Genomic DNA, 14,334 nt, shown 5'->3' on the forward strand with positions numbered 1-14,334 from the left:
TCAGTGAAAATGTTTGAAAGATAATGTGAAAGAATAAACTGACAGCTTACATAAATTTATTTAAGGTATTTTAATACCAAGTTAATGTATTTCTCAAGTAAGAATTTATAAATCTGGAAATTGATAGAAAAAAAATAAATCAGAGCTTCACAAAAAGCCAATTTGCAACAGTTTATCTCCCCTCCCCCAACATACAGATTACAATATATTTCAACTATGTTGGTAGAAAGTTAACAGTGGTGTGAAATTCTTAAAAAAACATTTGCAACAGCAATTGAAAATAAAATAATTATTTTAACTCAGTGAAAAAAAAACAGGGCTTGTGTTTCCCAACAGAAGTCAGAAAAGCAGCAAAAAATCCCCGTCCTATGTATTATGTGCTATCCTTCCCACTCCACATAGATAACACGTCAACATTAATCATTTCCAGGTTCAGTACTTCAGTGGTTTTGGCAAGCAGACGTACTCAGAAATCCAGTGTTTGAAGTGTGTGCTGCCCTTGCCCAGTGTGCTCCAAAGGCTGCTGTTACTCCTGTTCCTTGGGGTAAGGTGCGATCAGCAAGAGTTCTCAGTAAAGCTAAGGAGCATAAAGATTTTTCTATGTGTTCATGTCCATTTTTCACTCTTTCTTCACCTCTCCAATACAAACTGGAAAACTCAAACGTTAGCTGTCACACCTCACATATAAGCATTTATAAGAGATATGGGATTTAAATTATCTTGTTATGTTTTCACCTCTGCACAAAAATTCCCTCTCTTGAATTTATACATGCAACCACAGGACGAAAATTGCTCCTTCTCTAACTTCCTAACTAAAGTAACATTTTCAAAGGTAATTGCACTTAATAATAAAAAGGCAATTAATATGCATTTGATATTAAATATATTGTACAGACTTGAACTTCTGTGCAATCCACTGCTTCAGACACACACATATTTAACATCTTTTTAAAAACTAAGTCTCTAATCATAGTTTAACAAATACCAACAAACTTTCTTAAAGACTACTTTTTAAAGACAAAAATCTTTTAAACAAACACACACAAAAACCCGCTCCCTTTAACTCCTAGTGCATTTAAACACATCTTTGAAATTCTCCATGTTGATCCCACATCATTATCCTCACTATCATTCTATACTGATGTAATGACACATTTTTTTCTGTCCTAACCAGTAAGGCTGGCATTTGCCATGCTGTTGGTACAAACAGGAAAGCTGAGGTTAAGATTATCAGCCTCACCCCTTTACCTGTAGAAGATAAAAAGTTTCAAAGTAGATGCAACTCAGCTGTCACACACATTGAATTCCAATGGCTCATTTCAGGTGCTAAGTGCTTATTCTTCCAAGCCAGGGTTTTGGGTTGTCCCACCATATTTTGTAAGTCCCAGCATAACTTGCTTTTAAAAATATGAACGTGGAAACTTATAGGGAGATTTTGGTCCCTGAGATATACTAAATGAGATCAATAACTAAACGACTTATATCTAATTTGGAGTAGACCCTCCTTAAAGAAAACTAAGCTAGCTTCAACTTTCAGAAGTTTAACAAATAGTCACTAAAATATCCTTAAGCAGGATGAAAGAATATATGCAGTATTGGTCAAGAAAAATGCATTGTACAGAGTAGTTTTAAGTTATTAGTTGCTGAGGAGCAAGAAGTTGCCCAGTAAATAGCATGCTGCATCAGATTTGTCTTCCCCAGCTAGCACAGAAGCACAAGAACATGAAGCATGGCCTTAACCAAAACGTGTTTACTCCCATCTCTTTAAAGGTACAATCAGAGAACATAGCGTCTTAAATACTTACAATGGCAAACTGGCTAGATCTGCCAGAAGCCAAACCAAACTTAAACTTTGTGATTGATCATTTCAATAGTACTCTGTGGACCACAGCAGCAACCTCTTCATTGTCAAACCCATGTTGATACGTGTTACGAATAATACATTTTGAGCTAGCGTTTAAAAGGTTTGTACAATTTAACATGTTTCAGACTAGTGCCCACTACCATCAAACAACTTTGGCAACCATATACCAATGAAAGATAATTCACAGCAGCTGCAAGAATTGTAAGACTGAAGTTCTACAGTGCATCATTAACATTCTACAATGTCGTATAAAGTACCAGAGCCATGAAAAGGGTAGCTAAACATCTGACCACCTCAGAAGTTGCAGGGTTTTTAATAACAACTTTCTCAAATAGACCTAAGGCTTGTGAAATTTGAGGACATATGAGATAGTCCACGCAAAGGCCTCCAGTGCAGTTGGGAGTTAATGGGGAAGGGAGCAGAGTAACAAAGGGCTGAAGACTTGAAGTTTCAGCATACCGCTGCGAAGTTACTCAGGGACTGGCAACAGATGGATTCGTAAATGAATTTAGACACATAAGTAGTATAATCACATTGGTGGTGGAATCTTTTCAGACAATAAAACAAAAGGTAAAAAAAATGCTGGATCCAGAAAGCCCACTAAGTAGTCTCATTTACCAGTACCTTAAAGAAGAAAGAATGTGTATTAGTAACTTAGAATTTACTCTAAAACACTAATAACACTCTATAACACAGCTGAGCTATAGGAGAAATTCTTTATAATCATCTTTTGTTTTCAAATAATCCAACTATGAACTAGATGAATCTTGTGACACCAGATAAGCCAGAACTTAAGTGTGTGGGGTGTGCACAGAGACCACACTACTAAGATGAGTAGATTTTTAACAAGTAGAACTGAAGGAAGGCACTCTAAGCTTATTTTTTTCTGAATATGAGCTCAGTTTTCAGAAATTTGGGAATATTATTTCAACTAATCTGTAGAACTCCATAGTGATCCCTAAATGTAAATTAGCACGCAATTTGCAGTAACTATCACATCCCACAAAACTAAAACGGAAAAACAGAATCTTAAAAAAACCTCAAAGGGTATTTAAGCATGAAGAATATAGTATTACAGTCAGCACTGGCACTTTATTCTGTGAGAATAAAGTCAAAGAAGTTTATACTCCAGATGTCAAGTAAGATCTCATATACAGCCAGTTGTCACTTATAGCTCACTTGAGAAGTGCTAGTTTAAGTATGCAAAGGCGTTTCTTTAAATCTGAGTTTAAAAAAATATAGCATCACTTTCAATTAACTCCCATCCTCCCAAAAACTACAGCTACAGAGCACGTTGAAATCTCTCAGAAGTCCACTTCCAAAACTAGTGTGAAAGACTTAACAAAAACTTAGCATAAAGACCTCAGTGGCTATACAAAACTTGCTTTAATAGTGAAATAAAAAAATGTTTGCCCTTTCTCCCCTGGGAGAAAAGAATAATGAAGATCATAAAATAAGGTACAGGTAATCGACCTGATTTTGATGAAATTATGAAATGATACAATGAAATATAGCACTGCTCTTCATAGTCAGTCATCAGGTCCTGCATGAAAAGGCAGTTAGTTTAGTAGTTTTGTAAATAGGATTTTGCCACGTTAGTGTTCTCTATTTTGCACAGCAGATTTTTCCTCTGCATTTCAGTAGCTGTAAAGTCATGGCCCTGCCCTACAGAGACATGTTCAACAACAGCACTTTTGCCATGCAAGACTTACTGCTGTTTCAGCACATTAAGGATGAATTCAATCCTCAGCAGATTCAATCCTCAAACCTACTATACTGACGACTGTGTTGGAGCTCCAGTGTTTCATTAAAAGATAAAATGTAACAAATTAATCGAGTTCCTGTGCTGAAGTAAGAAGAAAAGACCAGGCAGCTAGCTGAGCTTTAAAAAGCAAAATGATATTTACCAGAGTAAAGGTCTAGTGGGAAGTAGCCCTGCTCCAATCAGCAACACTAATTCTATACATCATATTCTACCCTACCACACAGATGAGCAAAACTACAACCTTGACATTACATCACTGATGCTATTCCTTTTAAGACATCATCATATTAAGAGCAAGTAAGAGACGGAAATACCTTGCAGCTTCTCCAGTCCCCAAGCTTACCATGTAAATAATATACCAATATACTGGTGTGTGTATATATATATATATCTGTATATATAGTAATAGTAACTATTCCAATAATTACTGTTACCTGAAAACAAGGACAAAAATAGGATTCTGAAGGCCAGAGTGAGTTGAAACGAATATGTTTTCCACTTCTGGGTCAGAAAGGCACTGACAAACCCAGGGAAGGGAGAAACCCCTGTTTTTTATGAGTGTAAATTTAGATTTCTATACGCAGGTTACTGATTAGTTGTTTTAAAAAAACAATAAATTCAGGATTTATGATAATAACCTGCCCACTTAACATTGATCTTCGTATTATTTTAGGTAACCCCCATGTGGTCAAGGACCTGACCTGGAATTAATATTCAGGTTGCTTAGTTCAGCTCATTAAAAATTCACTCACTTATTCACAGTTGGCTTTATTTTATGCTTCATAATCAAGATTGTTCTCATTCACTGATACATTCCAGAGTTAGTAAATCAATGAGAATCCACTTGTTCAGTTCGATTTTTGCATTTTTTTAGTTTGATTATAGGTCTCCTATAAGCTCAGTCTCTTCCATGCAAGGAAAATTACACTAGAATAGTTAATTCAGGCTGAATGAGTAGAAACAAAATACAAACACATCATCACAAGAGCATGCCAGAGTCCTCGACTGTCTGTTTAATTAATACCTCTCCACATCCCACCAAAACCAAAACAAAGAAAGAAAACTAAAGAACCACCTCCAAGAGCTTTCTAAGCAACAACAATAGCTATACTGTAAAATACTTTCTTTGGAATGAAATTAAGAAACAAGATAACAAAGAACATTCTTTTTCTTACCATAATAATATCTTAAAGAAAAGTATTACTTCTGGCATAAGTAACTAACATTGTCATCCATATTAAGAAATTGGTTTTAAGCATATTAATAGGTTGAAGATGCATCTTCATTGCATATGCACACAGTCCCTTTCCCCGGTTTTGCAGATAGGCTTTTTATGATCTCTTCTCTTTACACAAAATGAATTCACTTATCCCTCAAGAGCAAAGTGCTAAATGATTATTCTTTAGATTTAGTAGATGAAGAGTTCTAATCATACAATAGATCCAAGGGGACCAGAAAAAATGAAAGGGGTGCATGAAGCCTTTCAGGGGCAAAAGAAAAGTCTTCATATATGACAGCCTCAAAATAATTTTAAATGTTATGAGAAGAAATACAGGATAAAGAATGGAACCTTATTCTAACTGCAATGCACACTGTAAGGCAGGCAATGAAAAAACCAGCTAAGCTGCTCCAACCGACATCCTTTTTAGAAACTGTGTAGGGTTTGCATAGCTAGACAAAGGCAAGGGGCAGTTCAAATTTTCATGAGCATCTAACAATTACGAATTTCATGGCACATGAGGATGCATTCGAGATGGCATTCACTTGGTTCCCTTAGGCACCATATGCCTAATTCACTCCCTCAAACACTTGTGTGCATCAACAACAAAAAGCATCAGTCATTTTCACTAAAAATAAGCAGATGGAATATCAAAAACTCCAACACTTAAGCTAGATAGCTTTTAAAGTGATCCAGTTCAAATAATAACTAACCTGAGACGTACTTCGCTCCGATTAACATTATTATGCTACTCATAATAAAAAAACCCAAAGGCAGACTACAGAAGATACTAGTGTCACCTGATGTCATCCAGGGGAGGGTGTTTCCAGTCAAGCAAATCAAAAAAGAAATATATATATAAATTGAAATATATGTGTTAAAAAACATGAAAACAGAAAGTAACATTTGTAGTGACTTTTGCAGAAAAACTAAAAAAGGTCATGCACAACCCCCACAGTAATTTAAAACAGGCTCTTAATATAGAAGTTCAAATACAAATTCCACTGTTAGCACTATCTAGATTGAGCCCATTTCTAGTAGTTCTCTATATAACCCTAGCAGGCAGAAGACAAAATTTGAAAGCAAGAACTAATGAAAATAACATTTCCCCCGCCCAGTGTTGAATCACATAATCACTGAGGGTAAGTTTTAATAAACATAACCCTTCTCACAAGAATTGAAATAGTTTTATTTTCTGCAAGACAGAATTCCCTGTCCTTCAAAAGGAATAAAGATATTTAAGTAATACATGTATCAAGCACTTTGGATTTCATAACAGGATACGTAACAAAGAGTTAGATGTAAGGCTACTAAATCGTAACGGACAACACTGAAATTAATCTTGTTACTCAAGCTCAGTTACCTATCTCCTTTCCAAATAGCCTTGAGAGATGTTTGTATAACCATGTGTCAAATAAAATACTTACACCAATGTATAGGATGATAAAAGGAAAATTTTAGCTTTCAAGGATGAAGTAAGAGACTTCATCCAGCCTGAGGGCTGCAACTGTGGATTCTGGAGTGAGTTTACATTTTGAAGATTCTTTACTTAATACTTTCATTCTATTAGTTTTTCCAACAAAAGGAAAATGAAATGAAGATAAGACCCACGAATGACATGCTGCAGGATTACTGACAACTAAAAGCTCATCCTGAAATATAAATTCAAATTATGGATCATAAAAGACAGCAGGTTTTATTTAATTTAAACCTGGCAGATGAAAAAGCCCTCTACTTCAAAAGAAAGTTCTTGTTCAATCCCTCAAAAGTGTTTGTATATTCTCTGTTGTGAACAAGAGGTCTATACAATTCTTCACTTTATGATAACTTCTTGCTCTTAGCCCTTGTGGGTCAGATGGATTTGATACAGCTATCAATCTCTCCTTCTTATACAGCAAACAATAAATGCAATATATAGCAAGAAAAATCACAGGATGAAACATTTCTCCTTTGCAACACGAGGTTATAGTGTAAGAAAGTTTGTGAAATCCCTACAATGTCTTAGAGTTGTGCTACCTTTCTTCTTCTAGGTAAGATGTTCTTTTCTTTTGTAAACCAATGCCATTCTGCAAAACCTGCAGTTAGTCTTGATTTCATGTCATCTGCTTTTAGAGCCCTAACAGATGTTGCTTGTGTCCTTTCAAGAGGACACAATTTTACTGGGTTTTTTCCACAGTGTTTTTAAGTAATAATTTTTAAATCATTGGAGTAGTCCAGAAATGGTACAAATAGAAAGGGTCACCAAACCCAAGATTAACTACTTAGGCTAAACAGCTAAGTTAATACTTGACCCATACTAATTTCTGATTTACCATTTGAAGGAGCTTGAGATGTCTCCCAGCCCATAGATTTCACTACAGCTTTCTTCCATCTGTCATAGCGAAATTCACTTTCTGAAATTGAGAAATCGGCAAACAGAAAAGTCTCTTAACGCATATGATTACAACTACGAATATTAAGAAGTAAACACTACAATATTAGCTTTCCCACTTGTGTAGTACAGTTTGTCTGCACAGAACAAGTAATATAAAATGCTGTTTTCAATGCAAAAAAACCCAAATCAACCTCCCGCAGATATGCACAGTTATAAACATTAAATAAACCTTAAAACCAATTTTCTGCATGTTCACTGATAAGATTTAGAAGTAGGACAACATAAAGCAACTGTTACTCATGTAGAAGTTCTTCAGTGCTGAAAATACTGTCTTGAAGTAGGGATAACAGCAGTGATTATAATCAAAATAGTAAAACAAAGTTTTGTACCAAAATTAAAAAAAATAATTAAAAATACAAAAATGCATTTGTCATACATGTGGATTAATTATGTCAAATACATTGTTTCTCTAGAAGCACTTAAGAATGGATAAAAATGTTAGTTAGCTAAAAAAAGAATGATTAACATAGGCTTTTTAGAGCCAAAAGAAAAGACTCCCAGAAACAGTCAGTCTGTCCTTTCTGCAGTTGCAAAAACTCGCAAATGCACAGGAGCTTTAGGAGACATCTTTCCCTGTAATAATCTTTCACTGTTTCTTTGATTTTACTTGCTATAAATCAAAATCTACTAACTGTAATGCCCAGTGCCAAGTTTCTTTTAAAAAGAAGAAAGAAAAAAAAAATCTACACATTCCCCTGTGGGATTATGTTGTTTTAATCATTTTTCAATCTTGCTATTTAATAAATGGACAAAATAGCAAGTGAAATGCACTTTTCTCTAAACTAAATATTACAAAGTTGATTTACAACCTTTGTGAGAATATTCACATATAGCTATGTTTTTATCAGGATATTAGACTGCAACGAAGGAAATAAATGATATGTTGGGCACAAAATACTAAGTTTGGAAGTTCTTAGATAATATGAAAGTGTTTTACCCTCTGGGTTGATTTGCGGCTCAAATCGTTCACATGTCACTGCTGTCAAATCTCCTGGATTCAGACTCCAAACTCCAACTCCTTCTGCAGCTCCTGCTGCCATAGCAGCTCCTAGAGCTGTTGTTTCAGGCATTGATGGCTTTACTGAAGTAAATCACAGAGAAGGCCGTGATGATTTTTAATGGAAGTCACTTGACGTCATCAGAACTAAAAGGTTTACCTATATAATGTTATATATTTTCTATATGTACTTTCTATATGCTTCCTTAAAGTTTACCAACTGCCATTCATATATTTATGAGGCTAACTTCAAGAATGAATCATGCAATTGCCCATTTTCATACCACGTGCAGGGCTGCTGACTTCAACCATCAGTTTCCTTAGAATTGTCCTGATAAAAAGATACTATTCGTGTGTCTTCTCTTTCCCTCCCCAATGCAGTGATTACTATTTATCAGTCTTGCTTCCATGCTCTAGAAACTGTTATTAAAAGCATTTACATTTAGAAAAGGCATCTTAAAACAGGTTACTTACAAGCTTGTACTTACAAGTTTGCTTATCTTCCACAAACACTACAGAAGACCATTTCACCCCCAAAAAGTCAACAGTAAATCTGTTCCATTAACTCTAGAACTCTTCAGGTAAAGGATCCTTTTGTTTTACTGATCATATCCTTTCATCTGCTAACTAAGCATCTACACAGACAGTACAAGCCTTGTGTGTTATGTATTATCAAAGGCAAGCTATATCACCTCGAGTTAAAAACTTCCCACTCAAGTGTCTCACATGTAGGCATTAGAGACATCATAATGTTTTTCTACATGACATTCTAGAAGCTGCATATTAGGCAAGATTATTATACTAATGCAGCAAATAATCAGTCTTCAGTATAGATGAAGACCTAGAATATCCTGATGTTACCCAGTAACACACTGCATCTTCAAAAATGCTAATGTATAGCTTACAATATTCAGCAATTTGGGATTTGCTACAGGTGTTAAAACAATGTCTTCAGAATAATGCACCCTTTTCACTGACAACTGAAATGCTCTAGGTTTCAAGTGAGGTATTGAAAGAGTTTTAATGTAACAAAACATCCTTCAAAGGCTAAAAAGCCTTTTTGTTATTCTAGAGGGCTTCTATGAAAGAACAGCTATATGATCATTTAAAAACCGTCCTGCATTGCTGTCGGATTAGAATAATGGTACTGTAAACTTCCATTTGCCTCAGAGAGGAACAACTCCATTTGGGTTTGTATTTATTATTATGTTCTATTCCCTTCTTTGTTGCAGCTGTAGGAGGAAACAAAATGGGCAATGTGCTTTCTGGGTTTTCCTTTCCATTGTAAATAAAATCAAAGGTTTGTGTAGGCAAAGGGAACAGAAAAAAGGTATTTGCTATTTGCTGAAATGCAAGAGCAAAACAGTTAACGGTAGATGTGAAAAGTTCTGATTTATCTCTAAGCAAGATTCTTGGGGTCAAAACATTGCAGCAGAGTGTCAATTTCACTGATTTTAAAATTGTTCGATGTTTAGAAATTGATATGTTAACTTCAAAGTTCAATACCACCATAGTGCTATAATATTTCAATGCAAGAAATAAGTCAGTGATTCTCTAGCAAAGTGGATCTCTAAACTGGATGCAAGATCCAAACCCGTTTTCTGAAAAACACCCCAACATTCTCAGGCAGTAGCAAAAGACCAGCAACAACAGCAAAGCAAGCCATCCAACTTGCCCTCATTAGCTATTAGAAACCAATGCTGCTTTTGGCTTTAAAAGAAAATAGGAGTTGTAATTTCATCTTACCTACTGGAATACAAAGAATGTCTGATTGGAGTTGCATGAGGACTTTGTTATTGGTCATTCCTCCATCTACTTGTAACTGATTTAGTGGTATTCCACAGTCCTTGTTTATGGCATCTAAAATCTTAAAGAGTAATACATGTTACCATTTAATTGCAGAGAAATCCACTATGCCCTTTATGTGTAAAATACTGATAATTCAGTATTTGCTGAAGAGTGTTAAAAAGATAATTACTCATACCTACATATGAAGAGGGCAAACCAAAAGTTAGTGACAGTATGGTTTTGTTTAATATACAGTAAATGCATTCTCTTTATTACAGAAATCCTAGAGTAGGAGATATTTCTCCTCTGCTCCTCTATATGTAGCCTATGTGTTGCTTACATAGTCTGAGAAGAGAGTTTTGAAGAAATGCTAATCAAAACTACAACATTTATCAAGGCTAACAAAGGAAGAAGTAATACCAGATAGAGGTCTTTAGTTGATTACAGTTTGTAAAGACATTTCCTCTAATTTGATGCGTAAAAGAATCGAAAAACTAAAACGTTTAAACTGGCAGTTTGGAGGACACATCAAAGGGAATTGCTGAACCTTGAACTGTTTTGAAAGAGCAGCCTCTTGAATTATTTTCAATTAGTTGTTGAAAATTGAGAATTTTACATTACATGGGATAGACTTCAGTGTAATTTTATCGTATAATTATGCTTATTACTCTTGGAAACAGTGGATTGCTGAAAATAAATGAAAAATGTTAAAGTGTTTTCAAGGTATAATTAACTAAGAGCAGAATATTTAATTCACTGATAACTATCAATATGCTTTTTAGAAGGTTTCCTAAAAATGTAAGATTTGCCTCAAACCTTAGTTACTGGCAACACCATGGCATTAAATGCAGAATAGTGGGTTCCTAGGGTTTTGTAAATGCAGTCAATTAAATGCCTCATTTACATTTTTTAAGGTTAGCGCATAGCTTTTCTCGACAAAGTCAGGCATTAAATAGGGCAGAATGATTTTATCTTTGCAATTTTTCAATTTATTTGAATTAAAAAAACAGGTGCGCTTTTCTCAGCTTTAAATGATAAAACAACACAGACCACAAAAAAGACCAAAAGTACAACGCACTCTGTGCTCTTCTGTAGTTCACAGAGGACCCAGCTATACAATCCTTACTGTTAACAGTCAATACATTTTCAAAAAAAGAAAAAAATGTAGGTTTGCAAGGCAGTAAAAACTACATAGAGATGAGTTGTCCAGTAGATTCTACCTGTTCCCAGGAATTGAGTCAGTGAAATCTCTTACCAGATAAATCCTTACAGGAACCAAAAGAACTGTCAAAGGATAAATAATCGTTAAAAATCAGAAGGTAAAAGGCCAGATTTCAGGGTGATAGCATCTGCTCATGGGCTTGCACTGTTCAATACATTAGAAATAGTCTGGAAACAAGGTTTAGTAGCACAGCAGCAAAGTTTGCTGGCAGTACTAATCTAGTACTGCTCCCCATCACTTATTTCCTTCACATTTATCATTTCACATTTGTCTATGCTGATTTGCTGATAACAAAAAATCTTTCTATAAATACATTAACAATAAAAGGAGGACGAGGGAAAATATTTAGTCCCTACTGGATGCAAACGGAACAACTGTGACAAAGGATGAGGACAAGGCTGAGATACTTAATGCCTTCATTCCTCAGTTTTTAATAGTAAGGAAAGCTGTTCCCTTTGTGTACACACCCAGGAGTTAGAGGAGCAGAACAAAGCTGCCATGATCGAAGAGGAGGTGGTTAGAGACTTGCTTGCCCAGCTAGACACCCATAAATCTACAGGGCAGGATGGGATGTACCCAAGGTTATTGAAGGAGCTGGCATGTGTGCTTGCTAAACCCCTTTCCATCATCTTTCAGCAGTCCTGGCTGACTGGGGAAGTTCCACTGGACTGGAGGCTGGCTGATGTTGTGCCCATCTACAAGAAGGGTCGCAGGGAGGACCCAGGGAACTACAGGCCTGTCAGTCTGACCTCAGTGTCCGGGAAAGTCAAGGAACAGGTGATCGTGAGTGCTATCATGAAGCACTTGCAAGAGAACTGGGTGATCAGGTCCAGTCAACACGGGTTCATGAAAGGCAGGTCTTGCCAAACTAACCTGATCGCCTTCTATGACCAAGTGACCTGCTTACTGGACGAGGGAAAGGCTGTGGATGTGGTCTTCCTGGACTTCAGTAAAGCCTTTGACACAGTTTCTCACAGCATTCTGCTTGGGAAACTGTCAGCCTCTGGCCTGGACGGGTGAGCGCTCTCCTGGCTGGAAAACTGGTTGGATGGCCGGGCCCAGAGAGTGGTGGGAAATGGAGTTAACTCCAGCTGGAGGCCAGTGACAAGTGGGGTTCCCCAGGGCTCAGTGCTGGGCCAGCCCTGTTCAATGTCTTTATCAATGACCTGGATGAAGGCATTGAGTGCATCCTAAGTAAGTTTGTGGATGACACTAAGCTGGGTGGAAATGTGGATCTGCTGGAGGGCAGGGAGGCTCTGCAAAGGGATCTGAACAGGCTGGACCGCTGGGCTGAGTCCAATAGGATGAAGTTTAACAAGGACAAATGCCGGTTCCTGCACTTGGGGCACAACAACCCTGTGCAGTGCTACAGACTAGGAGAAATCTGGCTGGAAAGCTGCCTGGAGGAGAAGGATCTGGGGGTGTTGGTTGACAGCCGACTGAACATGAGCCAGCAGTGTGCCCAGGTGGCCAAGAAGGCCAATGGCATCTTGGCTTGTATCGGAAATGGTGTGACCAGCTGGTGAAGGGGCTGGAGAGCAAGTCTTCCAAGAAGCGGCTGAGAGAGCTGGGGTTGTTTAGCCTGGAGAAGAGGAGGCTGAAGGGAGATCTTATTGCTCTCCACAACTATCTGAAAGGAGGTTGTAGAGAGGAGGGTGCTGGCCTCTTCTCCCAAGTGACAGGGGACAGGACAAGAGGGAATGGCCTCAAGCTCCACCAGGGGAGGTTCAGGCTTGACATCAGGAAAAAATATTTCACAGAAAGGGTCATCGGGCACTAGAACAGGCTGCCCAGGGAAGTGGTTGAATCACCTTTCCTGGAGGTGTTTAAAAGATGAGTGGACAAGGCACTGAGGGGCATGGTTTAGTGATTGATAGGAATGGTTGGACTCAATGATCCTGTGTGTCTTTTGCAACCTAGTGATTCTGTGATTTCAGCTGCCTTTTTTACCATTGAGAATTTCAGCAGTGCCTTGTAATCTCAGCTTTACATATGCATAGTGTTAGAAGGCTCTGGCTTTGTTTACCACTGTGCAATACCATGCATGTAGCAGAGATTAAAAAAAAAAAAACATTAAAGAATGCTAGAAATCAGGGAAGGGTGAAGGATTAAAACGAATAATGATCATGCTGCTGCTATCTCTGTTGTACTGAGTTGGATGAAAAGCAAGGTATCCACGTATGTAAGTTTTGTGTAACATCAGCATTGTACAGGTCTTAGAATTGAAAACCTGCTTATTTTTCAACAATGCCTTCTGGAAGAAAAAATGCAACATGTTTCCTCCATCTGCACCTTCCTCCTACTCCCACTACACATCCTGTCTCTCTCCTTCTGACATCTGCTACACTGCTCTGCGAGGCAGCTGAGGTCACTAATCCAGCAGAAAAACAGACCGGCAAAAAGAGGGATAATTTTGTGCTGGAAGGTTCACTGAGCTGTCACATGAGAGAGAATGGATGGGAGAAGGGACAAGGAAAGAGAGGAGCAGACAACAAACTAGACTATCAGTTCAACTTTCTGCAACTACCCTGACTTCTAGTCCTGGAAATACAGATATATGCTACTTCCAAGCTCCTTTATTAATTTCTGAAGACTCAGAGAACGTTAGCACATCTTCAAAAGCAGACATCTAGGTAAAATTTCTCGTTTTTTCCCACATGAGTACTTTTACTGCATTCTATGTCGCTACAGAAACAGCAAGCTGTTTTCCTCTTATCCCACAGTTTTAGCTAGGAGGTGTTTTAAGAACATACAATCAAATTAAGGTTTGACTATTACCCCATGGGCTCTAGGATTTAATTTTCTCCTCTATTTGTACGGAACACAAGGAATATAAATTGATAGTAGACAGTGAAATAAATATTCTAATGCTCAGATCATTCTGTTATCAACCCCCTTGATGTGGCTGGAGGACTCAATTCTTCTGCAAGAATTCAGGTTTCCTATTACAGCAAAGGCAATGCAAGATGTAACAGGCAAGAAGTGAATCCAGATTTTCCTTGCTGCTGTCTTGTTTCAATTCATTTTTGCTCTTATGGACTGGAA

At 37.2% G+C, this 14,334-nt stretch overlaps 1 protein-coding gene across 4 annotated transcripts in view; it reads right to left on the minus strand.

Moving 5' to 3' along the window:
• Positions 1–51: 51 nt before the first annotated feature.
• The window catches only part of GK (glycerol kinase), a 38,022-nt gene continuing 23,739 nt past the window's right edge, over positions 52–14,334 (minus strand). Inside the window, exons 16-21 of one of the 4 annotated variants that reach the window (XM_069873559.1) lie at positions 10,026–10,146; positions 8,220–8,363; positions 7,161–7,241; positions 5,562–5,648; positions 3,577–3,647; positions 52–2,488 (exon numbers count right to left, since the gene is read on the minus strand). In XM_069873559.1, the coding sequence (XP_069729660.1) occupies positions 3,604–3,647; positions 5,562–5,648; positions 7,161–7,241; positions 8,220–8,363; positions 10,026–10,146 (477 nt within the window). In that variant the 3' untranslated portion in view covers positions 52–2,488; positions 3,577–3,603. The remainder of the gene's footprint in view (positions 2,489–3,576; positions 3,648–5,561; positions 5,649–7,160; positions 7,242–8,219; positions 8,364–10,025; positions 10,147–14,334) is intronic. The other 3 variants (XM_069873577.1, XM_069873568.1, XM_069873586.1) reach the window with 3 other exon arrangements.

This window comes from Phaenicophaeus curvirostris, chromosome 1 (assembly GCF_032191515.1).
Source record: "Phaenicophaeus curvirostris isolate KB17595 chromosome 1, BPBGC_Pcur_1.0, whole genome shotgun sequence".
Classification (NCBI taxonomy): domain Eukaryota; kingdom Metazoa; phylum Chordata; class Aves; order Cuculiformes; family Cuculidae; genus Phaenicophaeus; species Phaenicophaeus curvirostris.